The 26,632-nt window shown below is 37.1% G+C and overlaps 1 protein-coding gene across 7 annotated transcripts in view; it reads right to left on the bottom strand.

The window, feature by feature from the left end:
• Positions 1-26,632, bottom strand: part of STAU2 (staufen double-stranded RNA binding protein 2) — a 356,018-nt gene that overhangs the window by 124,901 nt on the left and 204,485 nt on the right. For 6 of the 7 annotated variants that reach the window (XM_024578270.3, XM_045186116.2, XM_045186118.2 and 3 more), the window contains one exon: positions 23,355-23,662. In XM_024578270.3, coding sequence (XP_024434038.1) covers positions 23,355-23,662 — 308 coding nt within the window. Of the gene's footprint in view, positions 1-11,011; positions 19,507-23,354; positions 23,663-26,632 lie in introns of those variants that run through there. The other variant, XM_045186117.3, reaches the window with a different exon arrangement.

Genomic DNA, 26,632 nt, shown 5'->3' on the forward strand with positions numbered 1-26,632 from the left:
TGATTTCTCAAGACAGAACTTGCAGACAAGAAGGGGCTGGAAAGAAGTATTCAAAGTCATGAAAGGCAAAGACCTACATCCAAGATTACTCTATCCAGCAAAGCTATCATTTAGAGTGGGAAGGCAGATAAAGTGCTTCCCAGATAATGTCAAGTTAAAGGAGTTCATCATCACCAAGCCCTTATTATATGAAATGTTTTTATCTAAGAAAAAGAAGATCAAAAATATGAACAGTAAAATGACAACAAACTCAACTATCAACAACTGAAACTTAAAAAAAAAGAAAACAAAACAAAAACAAAATAAGCAAACAACTAGAACAGGAACAGAATCACAACAATGGACATCACATGGAGGGTTATCAACAGGGGAGGTGGAGGGGGAGAGAGGGCATAAAGGTACAGGGAATAAGTAGCATAAATGGTAGGTAGAAAATAGACAGTGGGAAGTTTGGAATTGTATAGGAAATGTAGAAACCAAAGAACTTAAATGTACAACCTGAACTAAAGGGTGGAGGGAATGTGGGTAGGACGGGGTGTACAGGGCTGATGGGAATAAAGGGGGGAAAATGGGACAACTATAATAGCATAATCAATAAAATACATTAAAAATGAAAAAAATTAAGATTGAAATCATCTCAAACATCTTCTACGACCATAATGGTATGAAACTCAATATCAATCACAAGAAAAATACTGAAAACACAGAAAGTTATAGAGGCAAAATAACATGTTACTAAACAATGAATGGGTTAACATGAGATCAAGAAGAAATTAAATGATACCTTGAAACAAATGAACATGAAAACACAACCACCCAAAATCAATGGGAAACAGTGAAAGTAGTCCTAAGAGGGAAATTGATAGGATTACAGAACTATCTGAAGAAACAAGGAAAATCTCAAATAAACAATCTAGTTTACACTTAAAGGAACTTCTAAAAGAACAAGAAACAAAAGCAAAGTGACTAGAGAAAGGAAATACTAAAGATCAGAGCAGAAATACAAAAAAGAGCCTTAAAAAACCAATACAAAAGATCAACGAAACCAAGATCTGGTTCTTTTAAAAGATAAACAACACTGACAAACCTTTAACCCGACTCAGAAAGAAAAAAAAAAAAGAGAGGATCCAAATAAGTAAAATCAGAAATGAAAAAAGAAAAATAACAACTGACACCAAAGAAATACGAAGGATTGTAAGAAAATATTAAAACAACTATTGTGCCAACAAATTGGACAATCTGGATGACAGGAATAAATTCCTAGGAACACACAATCTTCCAAAACTGAATTAGGAAGAATCATATATTCTGAGTAGACTGATTAAAACTAATGAAATTAAAGCAATAATGAAAAATCTCCCAAAAAACAAATGTCCTGGACTTGATGGCTTTACAGGAGAATTTTACCAAAATTTCAAATAACTAACACCTATTCTTCTCCATCTATTCCAAAAAATTCAAGAGGAACTAAAACCCCGAAGCTCATTTTACAATGCCAGCATTATCATAATTGCAAAAGTAGATGACACTACAAAGAAAAAAATTATAAAGAAATAATCCTGATAAACATAGACGCTAAAAACCTCAACAAAATATTAGCAATCCAGATCCAGCAATACATTAAAACAATTATACTCCATGATCAAGTGGGATTTACTTCTGGAATGCAAGGTAGGTACAATGTCCACAAATCAATAATGCGATATACCACATAAACAAAATAAAAAATAACAATTACATCATCATATCAGTAGATGCAGAAAAGCATTTGATAAAATCCAGCACCCATTATAATAAAAAATCTCAACAAAATAGGAATAGAGGGAACATACCACAACATAATGAAGGCCATATATGATAAACCAACAGCCATCATCATACTCAATGAGCAAAAACTCAAAGTGTTTCCCTTAGATCAGGAACAAGGTAGGGATGTCCACTTTCACCACTCTTATTCAACACAGTACTGGACGTCCTCGCCACATCAATCAAATAAGAAATGAAAGGCATCGAAATTTGGAAGAAGTAAAACTGTCATTATTTGCAGATGACATGATACTGTAGGTAGAGAACCTTAAAGTTTCCATGAAAAAACTACTAAAACTGGTAGGTGAATTCAGTAAAGTAGCAGGACACAAAATAAATACCCAGAAGTCAGTTGCATTTACATACAGCAATAATGAACTATCAGAAATGAAAACCTAGAAAACAACCCCATATATAATTTCATCAAAAAATAAAATAAAATACCTAGGAATAAATTTAACCAAAGATGTAAAAGACCTGTACTTAGAAAATTATAAGAAACTGAAGAAATACAAGTAAGTGAAAGCATATATCATATTCATGGATATGAAGAATTAACATCATTAAAATGTCCCTACTACCCTAAGCAATCTATAGATTCAACATAATTCCTATCAAGACACCAGTGGTGCATTTCACTGAACTAGAACAAATATTCCAGAGTTTTATATGGAACCATAAAAGACCCCGAATTGCCACAGCAATCTTGAAAAAGAAGAAAAAATTGGGAGGAAACATGCTACATGATATCAAGCTATACTGCAAGGACCCTAACCAGTGTGGCTCAGTTGGTTGGAGCATTGTCCTGTAACCAAAGAGTTGTGGGTTCAATTCCTGGTCAGTGTACATGCCTGGGTTTTGGGTTTAATCCTTGGTCTGAGCACAGAAGGGAGGCAGCCGATCGATCCTTCTCTCTCACATCGATGTTTCTCTCTCTCCCTTCTTTCTTTCTAAAAACCAATGAAAAAAATGTCATCGGGTGAGGATAAAAAACAATAGAGCTATGCTATAATGCCATAGTAATCAAAACAGCATGGTACTGCCATAAAAACAGAGATATAGATCAATGGAGCAGAATAGAGACCCAGAAATAAACCCATACCTTGATGGTCAATTAATATTTTACAAAGGAGGCAAAAACACACAATGAACTAAAGATAGTCTATTCAATAAATGGTGTTGGGAAAATTAGACAGATACGTGCAAAAAAATGAAACTAGACCATCTTCTTCATCCCTAATAGATTCCTAGACTGATAAGGAGGTACCCTACCCTTTCTCATTGGAGTGGTGCTGGGAGAGACATAGTGAATAGTCAGGACTATCACCACCATCTAACTAGAACAAACCCTCTTCTTACACCAGGGTGTCAAAAGGGCTCAGTGGAAAAAGTGAACTTCTACCTATGTCTGGTAGTAACAAGGTGGTATTAATATACCCTCCTAGGCTGCAGCCATGTCAGAGAAAGCTTACTAAAACAAAAGGTTTAAATAAGATACAGAAACTTATACCCCAAATATCTAGGGCTCATTAGAAATCCATTTATTATACCAAGAACCAGGATAACCTCAACTTGAATGAGAAAAGAAAATCATAAGATGCCAACAAGAGAACATAGATTTTAGACTTATGTTTTAAATTAGCTATCATAAATATGTTTTAAAAGGCAATAAAACACATACTTGAAACAAAAAAATGATTCACCAAAGAAATACATTATATAATAAGAACCAAATCAAATTTTTAAAACTAAAAAACACATGAACCAAAATTAAAAACTCGATGGACTGGCTTAACAACAGAATGGTCAGAACAAAGACCCAGTCAACTTGATGATAGAAAAATAGAAATTTCCTAATCTGGACAACCAAAAGAAAAATAACTGAAAAAAATGAACAAAGCTTCAGGCTGCATGGGGCCATAACAAAAGCTCTAATATTTGTGTCATCAAAGTTCCAAAAGAAGAGATAGTGGTTTGGGGCTGAAAAATAATTTGAAAAAATAAGTGCTAAAAATTTACCAAATTTTAGTAAAGGATATGAACCTAAAGCTTAAGAAGCTGGGAACACACCAAACAGAAGAAGTACAAAGAAATCCATGCCAAGACAATTCATAACGAAATTTCTAAAAGTTGAAAACAAAGAATAATCTTGGAGGCAGTGAACAACAACTCCTGACCTATGGAGGCAAACATTTAACAGGAATTTCTCAACAGTAACTGTAGAGGCCAGAAAGGATTGGCACAATTTTTCAAGTGCTTTAAAAAAAAACAACAGTCAACCCAGAGTTTTATAGCCATCAAAAATATCCTTAAGAAATGAAGAAAAATCCAAAACATTCTCAAGTAATAGAAACTGAGGGTATGTTGCCAGCATACCTACCTTTAAAGAATGACTAAAGTAAGTTCTTAAAACAAAAATGAAATGACGAAAGTAGGAATCCTAGAACTCTATCAGGAAGGAAGAAAACAGAGAATGGAATAAAAATGTTGGTAAAAACAACCACACTTTCCTTCTCTTCTTAAGTTTTCTAAATTAGGTTTGACATTTGAAGCAAAAATTATAACCCTGTCTGATATGGTTCTTAACACACATAGAGGAAATAGTTAAGACAACTATATTATAAACAGAGTAGTGTACAGGTCACCGAGAAGGGCACATCACTTCTGTGATATTCTTATCAAAAATGTACAACCTCAATCAAATCATAAGAAACTAACAGAAAAACCCAAATTCAATAACATCCTATAAAATAAGTAATTAATATTATTCAAAAGTGTTATGATCATAACAGGCTAAAAGAACTGTTACTTAATTGGAAGACACTTAAGAGACATCACAACTAAATGCAATGTGTGATCCTTGATTGGGTCCTAGGCCAGAAAAAGAACATTAGTAGAAAAACTGGCAAAATTTGAATAACATGTTATTCAAAATTTTGTATTACTGAATTATCATTAATTTCCTGGTATTGATAACTATACTATGATTACATAATTGTTAACACTGAAATCTATACTATTTTTATCCTTTTCTCTAAGAGTAAAAAAAAATTTTTTTTAAGGCCATTTGTAATAGGAAAGAAAACCTTTGGTGCTTCAGAATAAATGAGACTTGAAAGAAGCTGAGAGCCTGTTAGAATTAATAAAAGATAAATTTAACTTTTTCTATGCATATCAGAATTTTTAACTAAAAGAATCTTTCAAACACAAGAGAATCAGTGGAGGCTAAATTTTCTCTTAATTAGAAAAATAAAGTTACTGAACAAGGTAGTACTTTCTACTCCTGATATAGGAAAGAAGGAGAATGCAGGAAAACAATTTCCTGGCATAAAAGCCTAGAAAATTACAACATCCAAATACTCATGAAAAACAAGAGTTAAAGTTTCCTCCATAAGTTAGTATTTCAGAGGGACAAAAATAATAACATAGGCTTATGTGTGGGAAATACAGCAATAGGGACAAAGAAACATCAATAAATATTACTTAATTTGCAAAAGCTAAGGCATTGCTGCTTAAACTGCAAATCCATATTGGAAGTAAAACCACCTATCACAAATTATTTTCAGCTATTCCTAATCTAGGAAAATATTACTATCACTAGCCTCAACGTTCTTTCATTTCATTACACAAACATTCCACTGAAACTACTCTTACATGGAGCAGTAACATCCTCAACCTCAATTCCGTTAGGGTCTTCTTTGCAGCATTTGACAGAGAAGTAAATGGAGAACCAAGAGAGGCGTCTATTCCAGAAGCCAAGAGAAAGTTCCAGATAAGACAGAAAGTTTGGAATTTGAATGCAGCCAGGTTAACTACCTCTAAAAACAAAATTCAACACTATGCAGAGGAATGGAATGGAATCCAGTCTCTATAATGTATCATTCACAACAGTCAGAATACAATCCAAAATGACCAAGCATAAACAGGAAAAAGTGACTCACACTCAAGTGAAAAGGCAATTTACAGAGGCCAAATCCAGTATGTCTGATGTTAAAATAAGCAGAAAAAGTGTTTAAAGCACCTATTATAATTAAATACATCTATAAGGAATGAAGGGGCAGAAAAAAGTCACCAAAGAAACTGAAATTTTAAAAAGAACCATGCAGAATTTCTAGAGATGAAAATATAATATCCAAAATTTAAAAATTCTCTGGATGAAGGAGCTATAGGAAAGAGTGAGGTGAACTCATAGATCAATAGAAATAGTATATACTCTGAGGTTCAGAAAACAGATTTTAATGGATAAAGCCTCAGGAGACTGTAGAACAATATAAAAAGTACATGTAAATGGAGGCCCAGAAGGCGGAGGAGATAGAAAAGTGGGCAGAATTTTATTTAAATAAAATATGGCCAAAAGTTTCCCAAATTTGAGAAAAGCAATAAATATACCAATTTAAGAAATCAATAAACATAATGAGTTCAACATTGGCACCCCCAAAAATACTTACAGGTCCTAACTCCAGTAGCTTTGAATAAGATCTTACTTGGAAACAGGCGGACTTCTGGCCAAGATGGAGGCGTAGGTAGACACACTGTGCCTCCTCGCACAACCAAAAGAAGGATGACAACAAATTTAAAAACTAAAAACAACCAGAACTGACAGAAAATCCAACTGTGTGGAAGTCTGACAACCAAGGAGTTAAAGAAGAAACATTTATCCAGACCTGTAGGAGGGGTGGAGATGTGCTGCTGGGCAGAGAGGACTTGCAGCAAGGCAGTGGCTGGAGGACCAGGACAGGAAAGGTGGCGGCTGGCAGAGTGGGCGATCCCACATTTGCCTGTAGATAAACTGAGAGAAACAACAGGGGAGCAAGACAGACCTCAAAACCCAGGGTTACAATGTGGGGAAATAAAACCTCAAAACCTCTGACTGTAAAAACCTGTGGGGGTTGAAGCAGCTGGAGAAACTCCCAGACTCTAAGAGAATTCGTTGAAGGGGCCCACAGGGTCCTAGAACATACACAAACCCACCCACCTAGGAATCAGCACGACAACGGCCCAATTTGCTTGTGGGTAGCAGCAGAAGTGACTGAAAGCTGGCAGAGAGCTGAGCTAGTGGCACTGTTCCCTCTTGGACCCCCCCCCATCAGACAGCAACACAACACAGCAACTTGAGTGGCCCCATGCTGACAAATACCTAAAGCTCTGCTCCTTACTATGTAACAGATGCTCCAAGACCAAAAAAAAAAAAAAAAAAAGAAAGAAAGAAAAAGGCGAAAATGAAAGAACAGATCAAAGCTCCAGAAAAAATACAACTAAGTGACAAAGAGATGGACAACCTATCACATGCATAGTTCAAAACACTGGTAATCAGGATGCTCACAGAAATGGTTGAGTATGTTCGCAAAATAGAGGAAAAAGTAAAGGCTATGAAAAGTGAAATAAAGGAAAATGTACAGGGAACTAACAGTGACAGGAAGGAAACCAGGACTCAAATCACTGGTTTGGACTAGAAGGAAGAAATAAACATTCAACCAGAACAGAATGAAGAAACAAGAATTCATAAAAATGAGGGGAGGCTTAGGAACCTCTGGGACAACTTTCAACGTTCCAACATCTGAATCATAGGGGTACCCCAGAAGGAGAAGAGGAAAAGCAAGAAATTGAAAACTTATTTGAACAAATAATGAAGGAAAACTTCCCCAATCTGGCAAAGGAAATAAAACTTCCAGGAAGTCCAGGAAGCCCAGAGAGTCCCAAAGAAGTTGGATCCAAGGAAGCACACACCAGGGCACATCATAATTAAACTACTCAAGATTAAAGATAAGGAGAGAATCTTAAAAGCATCAAGAGAAAAGGAGACAGTTACCTACAAAGGAGTTCCCATAAGACTGTCAGCTGATTTCTCAAAAGAAACCTTACAAGCAAGAAGAGTCTGGAAAGAAGTATTGGAAGTCATGAAAGGCAAGGACCTACATCCAAGATTACTGTATCCAGCAAAGCTATCATTTAGAATGGGAGGGCAGATAAAGTGCTTCCTAGATAAGGTCAAGTTAAAGAATTTCATCATCACCAAGCACTTATTATATGAAATGTTAAAGGGCCTTATCTAAGGAAAAGATGATGATCAAAAATATGAACAGTAAAATGACAACAGACTCAATACTATTAAAAACTGAACCTAAAACAAAAACAAAAGCAAACTAAGCAAACAACTAGAACAGGAACAGAATCACAGAAATGGAGATCACATGGGGGGTTATCAGCAGGGAAGGGGAGGGGGAGAATGGGGGAAAATGCACAGAGAATAAGAAGTATGAATGATAGGTACAAAATAGATAGGGAGAGGTTAAGAATAGTATAGGAAATGGAGAAGCCAAAGAACTCATATGTATGACTCATGGACATGAACTAAGGGGGAAAGGGATGAGAATGGGAGGGTGATGGGAGGGAGGAAATGGGACAATTGTAATAGCATAATCAATAAAATATATTTTAAAAAATAGGGTCTTTGCAGGTGTAATTAAGGTTAAGGCTATCAGGATAAGGTCATCCTAGATTTAGAGTGGGCCCTAAATCCAACAAGTGTCCTTTTAGCTTTTCCAATTTTTTGAGTTATTTTCTTATGACAGATGTCAAGATTATCAATAATTAATGAAATGGTCAATTCAGTGGTACCGAAAAACAACTGGTAGAGTTGCAGCTTTGGGTAATGGAAAATAAATTCACTGTACCAAGTCTCTTGTAGATAACAGAAAATGCAGACAAAATGAAAGAAAAATATCTGAAGACACTGGAATGTTATTAAAAGCAGGTACACCAGGGCACAGTTTTCCCTTGAAAGACCAAAAATTGTGAGTTGGGGGGGGGGGGCGGTGTTGCCTTCAGGTATTCTTGCTTCCTGTAGTTCTACTGGCGAAAAACTGCAGTCTCACCAGCTGGAGGTGGCAGAGGGAAGAGTTTGAGGTGACAGATGAGCTGGACATTGAGGGAGGAAATCCCAGAAGTAACGTAGGTGCATGAATGAAATGACTCCAAATCTACCCAAATTCCTGACCTTACATGTACAGGGGAGACCATAAAGGGTCCAATGTAAAAGTGGGCAGAAAAAAGTGAGGAAATTGTTAAGATCTGAAATTCTCCTACGTTTTTAGTAGAGTGCAGTTCTGAAAGTGCACAGAACTAGAGTGCTGCAAAGCTAAAGCTTTGCTGGACTGAAGTATCGGTAGACGTGGGGCTGGTAGATCAGCTCAAAATTTAGGAGGAAGGCAGAAATGCTGGAAGCTAAGACATGCAAAGAGGGTGGGCTCTGAAATCTGAGAATAAAGTGGGCCCAAATAATTATGCAGGCACTGGGAAGACTGCAAGAGAAAACGCCACAGCTGGAAGCTGAAAGAACCAAGTGGGGATATCAGCAAGGAATGTCACTATGGGGGAGGCAAAGCTTGCACTTTCAGATCAGACAGCTTAATTGATTACTTGACCAAAAACAAAAACAATAATCTGCAAAAGAAAGAATGACAGAGTTGCTGTACCATATTATGCACAATGACTTTTTTTTCAAACAAAAGTTAGATATGCCAAAAAAAAAAAAAAAACCAACAGGAAAAGGTAAACCACAGTCACACATAAGAGAGTCAATAGACTCCTAATGGGCCCATTTACTGGATTTAGATGACAAAGACTTCAAGCAGCTATTGTAAAGATGTTCCAATAATTAAAGGAAAATACAGTCTCAATGACAATTCAGATATGAAATATCAAGAAATAGACTAAGAAAGAACAAAATGGAAAATGGTAGATAAAAATTACAGTAACTGAAATGAAAAAAATTATTATATGGATTCAACAGCAAATTGGAGAATATACAGAAAAGAATAGATTAATTTGAAAACAGATCGGTAAAAATTACATAATCCAAAATGGGAAAAAAAATAAACAGGCCCAGAGACCTGTGAGACAATGTCGAGTCCCAACATATGTGTAACTGGAGCTCCCAAAGGAGGAGAGAGAGAAAAGGGTATAGAATTTTTGAAAAAATGGGCCCCAAACTTTCCAAAGCTAGTGAAAGATATTATGTTGTCATTCTAAGAAGCTGAATGAACCCCAGGCAGGATTAAAACAATCCTAGATATGGCATAGCCCAGGGGTGTCAAACTCATTTTCACTGGGGGCCACATCAGCCTCGAGGTTGCCTTCAAAGGGCCAAATGTAAATGTACCTACTCCTTAACTAGGGGCAAGAAACAAGGTGCCGGGCTGCATAAAACAAGGAGGAGAGCCGGATTCAGCCCACGGACCTTGTGTTTGCCACCTGTGGCCTAGTCAAACTGGTGAAACCAAAGATGAACAGAGTATCTTAATAGTAGCTAACATAAAGCAACACATTACATACATGGTACAGAAATAGCTGGCCAACCTATGGGGAAAAAAACTTCAACCCTTAGCATACCACACACAAAAAATTAACTTTAAGTGGATCTTAGCATTAAACATGTAATACCATAAAATGTCTAGGAAAAAAGTAAGAGAAAAATCTTTGCAAATGTGGGGTAGTCAAAGATTTCTTAGCTAAGACCAAAAGGACACAAACCATATGTAAAAAATGGAGAAATGAACACCAAAATGGAATACTTCAACTTTTCAAAAGATGCCATTAAGATAGATGATGAAAAAACAAGTCACAGGAAGGGAGATAATATCTAAAACACAAAGGACTTATATCCAAAATATACACTTTTTAAAAGCTCTTATAAACTCCACAATAAGAAAAATTCCAAATAAAAACTGGGCAAAAGATGTGGGCATTTCACAAAAATATATAATTGGCTAATAAATACAATAAAAAGCAGCTCATATTGTTGGCCAAGTGTGAAATACAAGTTTAAATATCAGTGAGATACCACTGCACCATTCACAGAATAAGATCGATCATTATTGATGCACGAAAAGCTCCTACGCTGCTGGAAGGAGTGTACTGATACAACACACTGAAAAAGAATCTGGTGTTTCAAATTACATTCGACCCTTTGAAGGCAACCTCGAGGCTGATGTGGCCCCCAGTGAAAATGAGTTTGACACCCCTGGGCTATGCCATATCTAGGATTGTTTTAATCCTGCCTGGGGTTCATTCAGCTTCTTACAAGTTTCGATGTACACTTACCTAGCAATTCCACTCCAAGGTATTTTTCAAGAGAATTAGAAACATGTTCTGCACAAAATGTTGTAAATTAATATTCATAAACAGCTTTATTCATAATATCCCCAAGCTGTAAACAATTTAAATGTCGATCAACAGGTAACCTAATAATTTGTAGTATATATCCATGTAAGTGACTAGTACTTTGCAATAAAAGGAACAAACTACTGAGATACACAACATGAACGAATCTCAAAAATATTACAGTGACAAAGCCAAACACAAAATTGTGCGTGACATAGGGTTCCATGGATTGAAATTCTTCAAACAAAACAAACAAGCAAGCAAAACAGAACCTGAGATGTGGAAATAAAGAACAAACTGACTGACCAGAGGGGAGGTGGGAGGGGATAAAGTGGGAAAGGAGAAGGGTCAAGTCCAAGAGCATGAAGAAAGGACCCATGGACAAGGACAATAGGGAGGTGGGGAGGATTGGATGTGGGATGGTGTGTGGGCTGGGTAGGGGAGAGCAATGGGGACAAAAGGGGGCACCTGTAATTGAACAACAATAAAAAAAGTTTTAAGAAACAAATAAATTTGCATTACAATTCTGGCCATAAAAAAAATTCCTGAAATGGCAAAACTCATCTTTAGTGGCAAAAGGATACCCTGGTTGCCTGGAGGCATGGGGAGGTGAGGGAAATGGGCTGCAAAGACGCACCAGCCAAGTTTTCACGGTAACGGAAACCTCCCCATCTTGATTGTGGTTGTAGTTACATGGTTGCCTACATTTTTCAGAACTCATTAAGTGTACAATTAAAAGGGGTGTGTTTTATTATATGTAAATTATCCCTTAACAAGGTTAAGATATTTATTTTATTTTATTATGTTATTACAGTTGTCCCAATTTTTCTACTTTTGTTGCCCTCCACTCAGCACCACCCACGTTCCGTTAGGCAATCCCCACACCGTTGTCCACGTCCACAGGTCATGCATATGTATTCTTTGGCTACTCTTTTCCCTATGCTGTACTGTAAATCCCCATGACTTCTGTAACTAACAACTAGTATTTCTTAATCCCTTCTCCTTTTACACCCATTCCCCTGACCCCTTCCATTGGGCAACTGTCAAAACGTTCTCTGTGTCTATGATTCTATTTCTCTTCTGCTTGTTTATTTTGCTTTTAGATTCATTGGTTGATAGATAGGTGTTGCTTGCTAATTTATTGTGCATACTTTTTATTTTCTTCTTAAAGAAGACCCTTTAACATTTCATGTATTCTGGTTTGGCGGTGATGAACTCCTTTAGCTTTTTCTTGTCTGGGAACCTCTTTATCTGTCCTCAGATTCTAAATGACAGCTTTGCTGAGTAATCTTGGCTGTAGGTCCCTGCTTTTCATCACTTTGATTATTTCTTGCCAGTCCCTTCTAGCCTGCAAAGTTTCTTTTGAGAAATCACCTGCAGTCTTATGGGAACCTTATAGGTAACTGCTGCTTTCCTCTTGCTGCTTTTATGATTCTTTCTTTGTATTTAACCTTTGGCATTTTATGCTTTGGTGTGGGCCTCTTTGGGTTCATCTTGTTTGGAACTCTTGTGCTCCCTGACTTGTATGTCTATTTCCTTCATCAAGTTAGGGAATTTTTCTACCATTATTTTTTCAAAAAGGTTTCCAATTTCTTGCCCTGTCTCTTATCCTTCCAGTACCTCCATGATGTGATTGTTTGTAAACTTGAAGTTGTCCCAGGACCTCCTTACACTATCCTCATTTTTTAAAATTTCTTTTTCTTCTTGATGTTGTGACTGGTTGTGTTTTGTTTTTTTCGTCTTTATGTTCCAAGTGGCTGTTTGATTCTCAGATTCATCCATTCTACTGTTGATTCCCTGTAAATTGTTCTTTATTTAAATTAGTGTATCCTTCATTTCTGACTGGATCCTTTTCATGCTGCTGAGGTTCTCACTAAGTTCACTGAGCATCCTTACAACCCGTATTTTGAACTCTGCATCTCGTAGATTGCTTGTCTCCTTTTTGTTTAGTTCTTTTTCTGGACTTTTGTTCTGTTCTTTCATTTGGGCCATGTTTCTTTGTCTCCTCGTTTTGGCAGCCTCCCTGTGTTTGTTACTATGTATTAGGTAGAGCTGCTACATCTCCCAGGCTTGAGTGGCCTAATATAGTAGGTGTTCTATAGGGTCCAGTGGCACAGCATCCCTATTACCCAAGCTGGGTACTCAAGGTGCACCCACTGTTGTCAGTTGTGTACACCCTTCTCTTATAGTTGCTGGCATGGCGAAGGTTAGCGACCGCCTGTGTTCTGTGCAGGGCCACACAGCATAAGCTACAGCAATCTGCAGATGGCTGCTACTTGTGCTGGCTTTGGAGACTCCCTGGTGAAACCAAGCTGTGAACCAACGCCAGCTGCTGCTAGTGCCAGGCCTGGAGCGATTTAGCAAGAGGTACAGAGGGGGAGGTTTGCTGAAGCCAGATGCTGCTTGTTTGAGATAATTTAAGAAAATCTGAAGCATGGGCCAAGACAAACCATTCTTATAGAAAACTCACTAGAAACAGCTTGGGTGGGCCCAAAAGTTGGATTTGGCAGACCCTCAAGGAATCACCAGGGTAGGGCAAACAATGTGAGCCAGATTGATGGGGTCTCAGATATGGCACCTGCCTGCTGGCTCTGAAGGGAGGGGGCTCAAAAGAGAAACAATAGCCTCTGCTAGCACTTCTCTCTGGGAGAAAACTGCCCCCCAGCTCTCACCTGTTCCCAGACAATTCAGTTCGTCCTGTATATCTCTGATGCCTTTTAATCTGTTTCCCCAGCACTGGAGATCAGACGTTTGAATTCAAGCAATGGGCTGTTCATGGGCTCTTTAAGAGGAACCTCTTGGGATTCCAGCAGTTTCTCTCTTCCAGTCTCAATCCTCACTGGTTTTTACAGCCAGTATTTATACAGACTCGTCTTCCTGACACTGGAACCCTGGACTGGGGGCCTGTGTGGGGCTGGGACCCCTCACTCCTGAAATATCCCTCCCGATTTTTTTCTGGATATGGGGCCAGCCCATTCCACGTCTCCACCCCTCCTACCAGTCTCATTGTGGTTTTTTCTTTAATTCCATAGTTGCAGGACTTCCATTCAGCTCAATTTCTGATGGTTCTGAATGATGGTTGTTCTATAGTTTAAATTTTGATGTGGTTGTTCAAGGAGGCAAGTAGTATTTACCTACACTGCCATTTTGACCAGAAGTCCTAAAATATTTTAAAAGTGTAGTTATTTTTGACCCAACAGTTGAAGACACTTAGTCATTGCTCAGACATCTCATAAATAATCTTATTTCATCGCACAATTAATTTCCAAGCAACTGTTACCTTAGAATATTAACACCATTTGAATTTATCATTTGTGTTCAAATGATAAATGAAAGTTTGTGACTTTCTGCCCTTTCACTTGGCCCCCACCCCCACTCCACTTCCCATTGTAATGTTAGCTCCATGAAGGCAGAATCTTTGACTGAATCTTTGCTATATCCTCAGTGCTAACAAGCACCTGGTCCATAGCAGGTGCTAAATATATTTTCACTGAGTTAATGAATAAATGAATCCCTTACGTGTTAGCACTCATTAGGGTGAATACCAAGCAATATATCCTAGGCCTTTGCTCAGTTTTCCTAGTCAATCTTCTACTTCTATGGCTTCAATTACATCTATATATTGATGACTGTGTGTGTGCAGTCCTCTCTTGCTGGTCACCGGACTCATTACAACTGCCTACTGGACAACTCCATTTGAAAGTCCTACAGGCAACTCAACTTTCATGTCTAAAAATGGAACTTACTAAATTCCTCTAAGTTTATTCATTCCATCCATACTAAAAATAAAACATCACCTCAAACAGATCATTCACATAACCTTCCTCTCAAATTCTTTTTTAAAGTATATTTTATTGATTATGCTATTACAGTTGTCCCAATTGTTTCTCCTCTTTATCCCCCCTCCGCCCTGCAACGCTCAACCCTCTGGCATTCCCCCCACCTTACTTCATGTCCATTGGATGTACATATAAGTTCTTTGGATTCTGTATTTGCTATACTGTTCTTAACTTCCCCCTGTCTATTTTATGCCTACCAATTATGCTTCTTATTCCCTGTACCTTTTCTTCTCCATCCTCTCCCTCCCCCTCCCCAATGATAACCATCCATGTGATCTCCATTTCTGTTATTCTGTTCCTGTTCTAGTTGTTTGCTTAGTTTTCCTTTTTTAGGTTCAGTTGTTGATAGTTGTGTTTGTTGTCATTTTACTGTGCATAGTTTTTGATCTTCTATTTCTTAGTTAAGTCCCTTTAACATTCCATATAATAAGGGCTTGGTGATAATGAACTCCTTTAACTTGACCATATCTGGGAAGCACTTTATCTGCTCTCCCATTCTAAATAATAGCTTTGCTGGATAGAGTAATCTTGGACGTCAGTTCTTACCTTTCATGACTTTAAATACTTCTTTCCAGCCCCTTCTTGCCTGTAAGGTCTCTTTTGAGAAATCAGCTGATAGCCTTATGGGCACTCCTTTGTAGGTAACTCTCTCCTTTCCTCTTGCTGTTTCTTTTTCCTCTTGCTGTGTTTAAGATTCTATCTTTATCTTTAATCTTGGGTAACAATGATGATGTGCCTTGGTGTATTCCTCCTTAGGTCCAATTTCTTTGGGACTCTCTGAGCTACCTGAACTTCCTGGGAGTCTATTTCCTTCACCAGATTGCGGAAGTTTTCCTTCATTATTTGTTCAAATAAGTTTTCAACTTCTTGCTCTTGTTCTTCTCCTTCTGGCACCCCCTACAATTCTGATGTGAGAGCACTTAAATTTGTCACGGAGGTTCCTAAGCCTCCCCTCATTTTTCTGAATTCTTGCTTCTTCATTCTGTTCCGGTTGGATGCTTATTTCTTCCTTTTGTTCCAAATCGTTGATTTGAGTCCCGGTTTCCTTCCCTTCACTGTTGGTTCCATGTCTACTTTCCTTTATTTCACTTTGGGTAGCCTTCATTTCTTCCTTCGTTTTGCAACCTAACTCAATTAGTTCTGTGAGCACCCTGAATACCAGTGTTTTGAACTCTGCATCAGATAGGCTGTCTATTTCCTCGTCGCTTAGCTCTTTTTCTGGAGTTTTGATCTGTTCTTTCATTTGGGCCATATTTCTTTGTCTTGGTGCACCTCTTATGTTGTAAGGGGGTGGGCCCTTAGGTTTTCGAAAGGGTGGGACAACCCTCTTTACTGCATTGTGGTGCTGTCTGTGGGGAAGGGGTCAGAGAGGGGACAATGCCACTAGCTTACTCTGCTCTAGCCCCACTTTCCAATGAACTCTCTCGTGTGAGACTGGGAGGTTTTCCCACCTTGGTAGCCCCCCACAGTAGTTTACAGTTAGCTTTGAGTCTGTAATTTCCCGTTCAGCCAGCCCCGCCTCACTTGTGCCTTGCCTCTCCACTCGGCTGATGGTCTCCACCCCTCCTACAGGTCTGGGTGAATGTTTCTTTAACTGCTTGGTTGTTGGAGTTCCATGCAGTTTGATTTTCTGGCATTTCTGGTTATTTATTGTTTTTAGATTGGTTGTTATCCTTCTTTTGGTTATGCAAGGCAGCAAGGCATTTTCACCTATGCCTCCATCTTGGCCGGTCTTGTGCCTTTTTCCTCCCTCTCAAATTCTTGATAGAATACTCTATATACTCTCACATAGTTTTCATTTACTCTTCAATACATTAAATCTAGTTTCCACTCTGACTAGACCAGTAAAAGTATCCTCAGAGAAGTCACAAAGAGATTATCTAGGCCCTGGCCAGGTAGCTCAGTGGGTTAGAGCAGTGTCCCGATACACCAAGGTTGGGGATTTGGTTCCCCCATCAGGGCATCATATGAGAAGCAACCAACAAGCGCATAAATAAGTGTAACACCAAAATGGTGTTTTTTTCCGAGCTCCCCCTTCCTCTCTCTAAAATCAATTTTTAAAACAGAAATCATTCAACTTTCTCAATTGAATGAATTCTTAGACAATTGTACTTTAGCTCCCTTCTTCTATGCCTACTAGGTCTTCCTTAATTCAGTCTTTGTTATTTCTCTTCTGATTTGTGCAAAACCATTCTAATGAGTTTTTCCACCACCAGTCTGTCTTTTTTGTCTATTTCATCCTGCTCATTGCCTACAGAATTATCTTTCTAAAATACAAAACCCACATCATTACCCTGAAAAAATAAGTCAGTGGTCTCTGCCTAACTACTAAAATTCAAACTACCAGCAACACACACATTTTCAGCCTCCCTGCCAGCTACTTCTACTTTGAACTCCAAGCACTTTCTCATAAAACGCCACACCCTTTGTCTCCAGTGTTTAGCTGCTTCTGTTTGCAATTTCCTTTCTTGTTATCCACCTTAAAATTCTCTTTGCTCTTTAAAACTTATTTCAAATGTCTCCTCTGCTATGAATGCTTCCTTAATTCCTTCATTTATGATTCTTGACATGTGTAACCATACCTCAAGTGGACACTTATCAGGATACACTCGGTAGGACATTTATTATATGGGGGTGGGCATTACATACACTATTTCATGCAGCTTGCTAGAAATCTTTACTTTTTTATGAAACAATGATCCATGGTAGGACATTTATTATATGGGGGTGGGCATTACATACACTATTTCATGCAGCTTGCTAGAAATCTTTACTTTTTTATGAAACAATGATCCATGGAGAGAGGACTAATTTATGGTAGTGGTCATCTTCTGCATATGATTTTTTATCTGTGTCCAATTTGACCATAACTCCTCCGGTGCCCAGTGCTTGAAATGCTACCAGTAGGTATAGGTACTTATTAAGTATTTTTCCAGAGTGAATGAATAAATGTCCCATTTTCTGTTCTTCAGCTAAATCAACTCCAGTTTTCAATAGGATAATATCCCATAGCCAGATTACCTTCATATCTGTGTAATTCTTCACATACATAATGAAATTATTGAACCTATTCTCAATGTACTATCTACCATTTCCTCTTAATAAGAGGTTTTCAAGCTGTGAACCTCATATGGTTTTCCAACAGTAGTCCCTGTTTTCTCAAATGTTCCCTTTTAGGACTTGATTCTAGACTTTCACTTTAAAAAATATTTTTATAAATATTTCAAAAGTTTTTCAATGATACCTTATCTCTGACAGCTAAATCTTTTTGATGTGATCATGTTAAAATGGCAGAAATTTTCAGAACCTAAAATCAGTCAAGGTTTAAAATTAATTAATAATTTCATACAGGAAAACGAGTAAACTGACTACTGCTAGGATGTTTTGCTTGGGTAGTCTCTCAAATGTGTATTTACATAATAAAGTTTTATCTTAGAATAAAACCCAAAGTTCCTACCAGATTACAAGAACCAGAATATTTGAATAACTCAAGTTCAGTTGTGTGTATAGGTGGGGGCATAATGTATTAATGAAATCTAAAAATACCACTGACCACACCCACAAACTAGGTCTACTTACAAGGATCCGCCTTCAAACACTGTATAATAGTTTGATTTAAAATAAAGATTTGTTAGCAAAAAATGTACCAGGCACTTCTGCTTGATCACAAAATAATGTATGTAGTGCCTACTTTCCTCTCTGCTACATAGGTCAGCCAATGAATGCCAGTTTCATTCCCTTGTTTACCCATACATCTCCTAAATGAAGCAGGCCCCTGGAATGTCAGAGAAGTGCTTTTCAGTGTGCACAAATCCTTTACATGCAGTATTCCACACACTATTCTCTTTCTCAAGAATTGTCCTGGGTGAGAATGAAACAGCCATAGAATTTAAACCATTGTCATTCATGAAAAAGAAAACTGAAACATAGCTGAAGCTGGAAAGAGGGAAATAGTCCTTTCAACATGACCTAAAATGAGTATAGGTATATAAACCCCAGCCTGACATGAGGACTCCTGATGGGCACTACAATTAATCTCGTATTACTCAGAAAAAGTCATATCGCTGCCAACATTTTCTAGCAAAAGGAAATGTAATTCACCTTTAGATGAAAAATAATTTATTTGTCTTCAAAGACCTGATTTTCAAATAATTCCAACTATGCTGAGTTTAAATCTCTTCTGATACAAATAGGAAAAGTTACTGATATTTCCACTTTGGGAGGGTACAAAAGGACTGCCATCTTTTTTCTGCAGCACAGTAGTTGGTTTCAGATCCACATCAAAGTCGCTGTGGTAGGAATGGCTCTTTCTGGGTTCGTACATCACTTTTCTTTGAAATGTCTTAAATGTCTTACCATGTACATGCTGGGACCAAGGCTCAAGATGATTGTCTTTTTCCTTTTGAGTTCCACGATTACGTTCCGCAGTGATTTGGGTGGAGTTAGTCCTGCATCGTTTATACAGTAATAATGGATTGTGTTGCTCAGGCTTGCTTGACTCTTACCAATACTTCTGTTACTCATTACAGTATGTTTTTATGTGTATCCGGGTTTCTTTCTTCAAATGTAATGTTTTTCTTTTTCTCTAGTGTTGGAAATTTTAGCAAAATGAGTTGATCTGGTATAATTCCACTGGTTTTGATGGAGTACAGTTATGTGATGTGTAGTTTGCATCCCCTTGTGGGTTTGGAGCCTGTAACTATAAAATAAGCCTGCTATAATCATATTAAACTTCACAAAAGGAGATATATCAGTTGAAATGTATTGTTTGAATTATCTTTCAAAAGAGAGGTTTTAAGTAGATGTTTCAAAGCCTTCTACTGACATTCTCATTTTGCTGGAAATGACGCCAACATCTAAAACTCACCATAATGAAAAGTCCCTCTATAAAACTTCTTAAATATGTAAAAAAACTAATTATGGTTTAACTGAGACACCAACTAAGTGTTTCTTTATATTCTTTATGTAAGAAAAACAAATCTAGTTTTTTTTCAGAATAGCAAACTGAAATTACATCCATCTAGAAGGAATAATTTATTAAAATACTGTCAGCCCTAAAATGAATGAATGAATGAATGAATGAATGAATACAGTCAGCCCTCCATATCTGCAGGTTCCATGTCTGTGGATTCAACCAACTATGGATCATAAATATTTGAAAAAAGGTCATATTGTTACTGATGTGTACTGTGTAGTCAGGCTTATGATGTACTGGACTTGTCATTATTCCCTAAACAACACAGTATGAAAATTACATAGCATTCACATTGTGTTAAGTATTATAAGTAATCTGACATGATTTGAAGTAGACAGGAAGACATGTATAAGTTATAGGTAAATATTGCTCCATTTGACATAAGGGACTTGAGCATCTATGGGTTTTGGTGTCTGTGGGGGTCCTGGAACTAATCTTCCACAGATACCAAGGAATAACTGTGAATCATTTCCACGTTCAATCTAATCATTTTCCAATGACCCATTTAAACAAAGAAACTGCTTATATTTAATTATACAAAGGTATTACTAATGTAACTAGTATGAAAAATAATATTAAAGATATAAAAACTTAGAATAATGTAAATTAAAATGTAACAAAAAGTATTCTATTTCAGCTCAAATGTACAGCATTTCAAGAATATCTCTCCCATCATAATTATCTTTAAAAAGTCACATGAATTTGAAACATTTTGGCTTTATAATTAAAGAGTATCAAATTACACAATAAAAAGCCCTGAAACACTATGGTCTGAGTATAATTTCAAATGAGTTTTTATGAAATGCATATTGTTACAGAAGCACACTGACTGAAGCATAAAGTCTGAGGTTCACAGAACTAATTACATAAAAGTTTTTTCTGAAAAATAATAAAATAATCATTAAAAACATTCAGGTTTTAAAGAAGCTAATTAAAATGCACTCAATAAAGCTGCAAAGAAACAAATATTCATTTATGACAAAGATCCAAAGCTTACTTCTAAAACATGATTAAAAACTTCAGGTGAGCCCAAGCAAAAATGAAAGAATTACCAAGAATGTGCAAGCGTTCAGTCACATTCTGCTCTGTGAAATCAGCTTTATTAATAACATCTTTAATTGTATAATAATTTAAATCATTTTATAGATTTAAGCAAAAGAATGTGAGCTTCATACCTACACTCTGGTAAGCAAATAAGTTTCTTGTAATTTATAAATTTTAATTAGAGACTGGATAATGAAAAAAATTAAAAGTTAAAACAGCTTAGTTTTAAGTACACTAATATAATTTTACTTTGCAATACAATATAGTTGTCACATCAAATTTCAATGGGCAAAGAAGGCCAAAGAAGGGTTTATACAATATTCAATAAGCAATAATATCTATTCGGTGTACAATAACAAAAAAATACTAACCTAGAAACACAGTAAAAGAATTCATTGTTTTTAAAATTCCAGAAATAAAAATAACAGAATAGCATGTAATCCATAACAACTTGGCCATATAACTTCTAAGCTACAGTCCAATTAAAACATTTAAGAAATAGACACAATCTACGTGTTCTTCTACCAGGTAAATATACCTGAGAAAGTTAAAGAAATGGGCTTTAAAACTCTTAACCACAAAGACCTTCCGCTGCGACATGAAGATGTGTGCAGCTGCCCCTCACAGCACCCTGAGCAGCCTCCCACGGACTCCGTTCGCCGCTCAGCTGTAGGCTACAGTCCATCAGAGAGTATTCACATCATCGCCAAGCTCACTTGACCAAAGCAGCCTGTTTATATTTATGAGTATGTAAAAGTCACAGCATACAAATTTGGAAGTGTTTAACTTGTCCTTAAATAATGAATATTATATTATCTCTGTGTAAGCTTTTAAAAAAAGGTCTGAGCAGAGCAGTCAGTCCCAAAATGGGGAAAACAGATAACATTTTAACTAAAGTAAATATATGTTAAAATTATTACTGTTTTCATTGCCAAGAAGTAACAAATAAATACAAATAAAAAATTGAAGTAGCAAAACTGCATCTACCATAATAACATCTCCAAGCAAAAAAATCAATCCAGAGCTTGAATGCAATTGTGCTTTGTTTTTTAAAAAATGCAGTGTTGCTTTCAGGCATTTCTAAATGACTAGATTTGTAAGTAAGCAGTGGATTTCATTTCATAACAGTGTATTTCTAGTTCATCCTACGCAGATAATACACAGAACTAGAAATTACTTAATTTTTTCCCAGTACTTTAACTGTATGAATCGAGGTCCTTTCATTTTGAACAATGATTTATTGTCAATCTTATAATAAACAATACCAAATTCTAAAATTTTCACTTTAAGCATTTAAAATTTCAGATAACAGAACCAATGATTAGTAATAGCTTCTTTAATTTATAAATAGTCTAATTAAAAACACTAATGTCTACCTGGCAATAGATTTGAATGAATCCATTTCCTATGAGGGAAAAAAACATGCAAAATCCCCCCCCAAAACTTGATCTTCTTGCTTATTTTGTATCTAAACTTGTAAAATGTGTATAAATACATGATCATTCTACATAGTACATATCTTCCAAGGCAGTCTAAAGAAAATTACAGTTTTTGGTCTTACGGAATAAGACTAAGATGTAGAAGGGGATGAAAACAGTGGAATCTGAGGGACCAAGACTCGCACACTCAGGTTCGAGGCAGCTCCTCAGTCAAGTTAGCGATTACAGGTCAGCATGTGATTTTCAAGGCAACAAAGAAATCAGAACACAGGTGTTTCCTCTTCCTAGAGTTAACAATTATTTCCAAAATTCTATCCATAGAGAACTGTTGGGTTTTTTTCAAAAGGGAGCAAAGAATAAATAGGAAGAGTTTCTATCTCTAAATTCATATACACAACCAGTTGAGTAGACTATAGTTAGTGTTAGACTGCTCTCAGTGAAACAGAATTGTTGGTGCCATCTGAGGCAGGGGTTATTACCCCAGAAGGTTCAAAACATGATCCAGTAAAACAAATACATGTTGGTATGCCTCAAACAACTAGGAAGCATTTCATTATTGTTCTAATACCATTTTTAATTCATTCCCTAAGGTAACAGACCTCTAGGACATTATAACTTAATGGTATACCTGAATCATTACTAGCAATAGAAGGTTAAATTCAAAACTGCTATGGAAGTAAAAGCATAGTTAGAAAAACTCAACCTTACTGCAAAAGGAGGAAGAACTTACAGCTCAATACTACTGCAAAATGTATAAAGGCAAAATTTTTGTTTGTGGAAGACAGAGTGAGGAGATAGATATACCAATCAAGACCAACGGGAATACAGAGAATGAAAAATGTTTTTTAAAAAAAAGGAGAAAGAAGAAAAATGGAGGAGAGCCAGTCAGCAAAAGAATTACTGGGTAGAATGAAAATAAAAATCATGAGGCACGTGCACATGGCTCTCTTTTCTCTCTCGTTTGTGTTCCTAATCATTTACAATGTGAATGGCATTTGGGTCACACTAGCAGGCAAGGATGAGCTTTCTGATGGATACAGATGAAGGATTTGGAGCTAATAAATTGTTTTATTTGCTTTTAATTCATACCTGGAAGCCTTGAATCCTTGCTAAATATTCCAGCTGTTTTGAAGGTTGTACTGCAGGACAAGGGGGAGTAGGAGAACTTCCTTTTAACCCTATGGCTTCTGCCGTAGGAGATGTTCCATTCATAAGGAGTTCCCTGGCAATTGTGGCTGAACTATTCGAGGTGGGAGATATACTGAAGAAAGAACTGGAGGGTTGGTTCATATCTTTGGGTGACAAATAGCCTAGGGTAGTGCCAGAGATTACTTTGTGGCGGCTGGCTTCCATCTCTTGATAAACATCAGGAGACAAATGAAGAATTCCTTTTGGAGCTATAAATAAAATGAATGAACATTGTTATTACATTTAAAAATAACTGAAATAGAAACATGTAATAGCATTATCAACTCAATGATTTCCATTGGTGTGGTAATGAAACAAGAAACTGTCTATCGAGCATCTTCCTCATATTTGCAGAGGCAACTGCAGTCTCCACTTACAGGCAAATGCTGTATGTTTCGATATTCCTAAAATCAGAAGTTTAAAAAGATCCAGCAAAGTGATTTCTGTGAAATGTGTATGTGGTAGGGAAGCTGTGGTGGGACAAGGATAAATGACATGTGGATATGCGATGGGGGATCAAATTAGGAATAGGCAATTTAATATTTTATGAGCTCATAAAAGCAACACAAAACCCCTAATATATGCAGCAATTGAGACACAGCAGATAACATGAAGGTCGTGTCCATCTATTCAGATATCAGGTAGCCTATTCATGCTCTACTTTTCACAGACAACGCTAACTCATCAACGTGTAAAACAAGTGACAGCACATCTTCTTTCCCAAACTGTCATTGTCTCCTGTCTTGGTTACCTCATTATGATGCCACCACCTATCTGCTCAGTTATCCAAACTGAACTCCTGGCAGCCATCTTTGATTTACCCACAAACAATCGGTTACCACATCCAGTCTAGAATTTGTACCTTCATCCTCAAGTGCATCATATTTCAAGACAGGTCAAGGATAGGTTATGGTATAAAAAGCAGTGAGCTTGGGCTATGCTATCAGTTGGTGAGGTTGTAGATGCACAAAAGAAACACTTTCCTTTGCTACCATTTGTCTCAGAGATGTTTCAAAGCACATTTCACACTGCTTGTTCTAATGAATTTGGGTCAGATAGTAACAATTCACAAATCATATTATCTTTCAAAACTACTGAAATCAACACTTCCAGAATGAAAGACACAATTCCCTTGTGCTCCTGATATTAACCTTCTTTTTATATATATATTTTTATTTATTTATAGAGAGAGGGGAAGGGAGGGAGAAAGAGAAGGTGAGAAACATCAATGTGTGGTTGTCTCTCATGTGCCACTCACTAACTGGGGATCTGGCCTGCAACCGAGGCATGTGCCCTGACTGGGAACGAACCTGCAACCCTTTGGTTTGCAGGCTGGTGCTTAATCCACTGAGCCACAGCAGCCAGGGCCTGATATTACCTTCTAATTCAAGACTACAATGTTGCTTTTTAAAAGCAACATATGGTTTTGTATGGATAGTTGACATACAATATTATATTACTTTTAGGTATACAACATAGTGATTACACATTTATATAATTTACAAAGTGATCGCCCCAATAAATACAACACCCATCTGACACCCAACATAGTTATTACAATATTACCGACTATATTCCCCATGCTGTAATTTACGTCCTGTGACTATTTTTATAAGTGGCAATTTGCACCTCTTAATTCTTTCCCCCTTTTCACCCATCCCAAAATCTGCCTCCCCTCTGGCAACCATCAAAATGTTCTCTGAATCTATGAGTTTGTTTCTATTTTGTTTGTTATTTAGATTCCACATAAAGTGAAATCATATGGTATTTGTCTTTTCCTGTCTGACTTATTTCACTGAGCATAACACCCTCTGGGTCCATCCATGCTGTCATAAAACGTAAGATTTCATTGTTTTTATATGGCCAAGTAATATTCTAGTCTAGCAATAGAAGTATATATACGTATCACTGCTTTTTTAAGTGCAGGGGATTAAAGGAGCAAAAACTAAGAAAATGCTCAGTGTGCCATAGGTAAATGTAACTTTCCTTCTTTCTTATCAGCTAAAGCCCAAAAAGGATAATTACTGGAGTGGGAAAGAGGCAAGAGGAAGCAATCATGGAAGGAGATTATATAGACGCTGGCACCATGCACATCCTGGTCTAAATCTCAGCTCTGCACTTATTAGTGGTATAACTTTGCAAAAGTTGGCTAACTGCTCAAAAACCCAGTTTCCTCTAAAACAAGAACAGTCCTGCTGGTTATTATAAATGTAAAATGAAAAATATGTGATGTTCCCGGCACAGTAGCTGACATATACTAAGTATGCCTGCAGTGATTTTAGTCCTTATCACCATCAAGTTTCCCAATGTATTTATTTATTTTTAATTATATTTCATTGTTTATGCTGTTACAGTTGTCCCAGCTTTTCGCCCTTTGCCCTCCTCCACCCAGCCATGCCCCTACTCCCTCAGTCAATCGCCACACTGTTGTGATGACCGTGGGTCATGCATATGTGTTCTTTTGGTGCTCTATTCCCTATGCTCTATTTATATCCCCATGACTATTCTGTAACTACCAATTTGTACTTTTAAAAAGAAATTGATCTTTATTGTATTTTTTCCACTGCCATTCAGTCCTCTTATACCTCCATTTCCCCAGCAATCACTAAACTGTTGTCCGTGCCCGTGAATCCTTTTTGCTCTTTGCTCCAACCCTCCACTACCACCACCCCACTACCTGTCATCTGCTCTCCATCTATGAGTCTGTCCCATTTTCCTTGTTAGTTCAGTTTGTTCATTAGATCCCACATATCAGTGAAATTATATGGCATTTATCTTTCTCTAACTGGCTTATTTCACTTAGAGTAATTTTCTCTAGGTCCATCCATACTGTTACAAACAGTAAAACTTTTCTTCTTTTTTAAAACCAAGTAAGTATTCCATTCTGTAAATGTCCCACAGTTGTGTGTGTGTGTGTATGTGTGTGTGTGTTTTAATACAGAGGGGAAGGGAAAGACAAAGAGAGGGAGAATAACATCAGAGGGTGGTGCCTCTCGTGCACCCCCACTGGGGACCTGGCCTGAAACCCAGGAGGGTGCCCTGACTGGGAATCAAACCAGTGACCCTCTGGTTTGCAGGCTGGCACTCAATCCACTGAGCCACACTAGCCAGGGCTCCCATAGTTGTTTTATGCACTCATGTACTGATGGACACATGGGCTGTTTCCATATCTTGGCAAT

This window comes from Desmodus rotundus, chromosome 8 (assembly GCF_022682495.2).
Source record: "Desmodus rotundus isolate HL8 chromosome 8, HLdesRot8A.1, whole genome shotgun sequence".
NCBI classification, from domain to species: domain Eukaryota; kingdom Metazoa; phylum Chordata; class Mammalia; order Chiroptera; family Phyllostomidae; genus Desmodus; species Desmodus rotundus.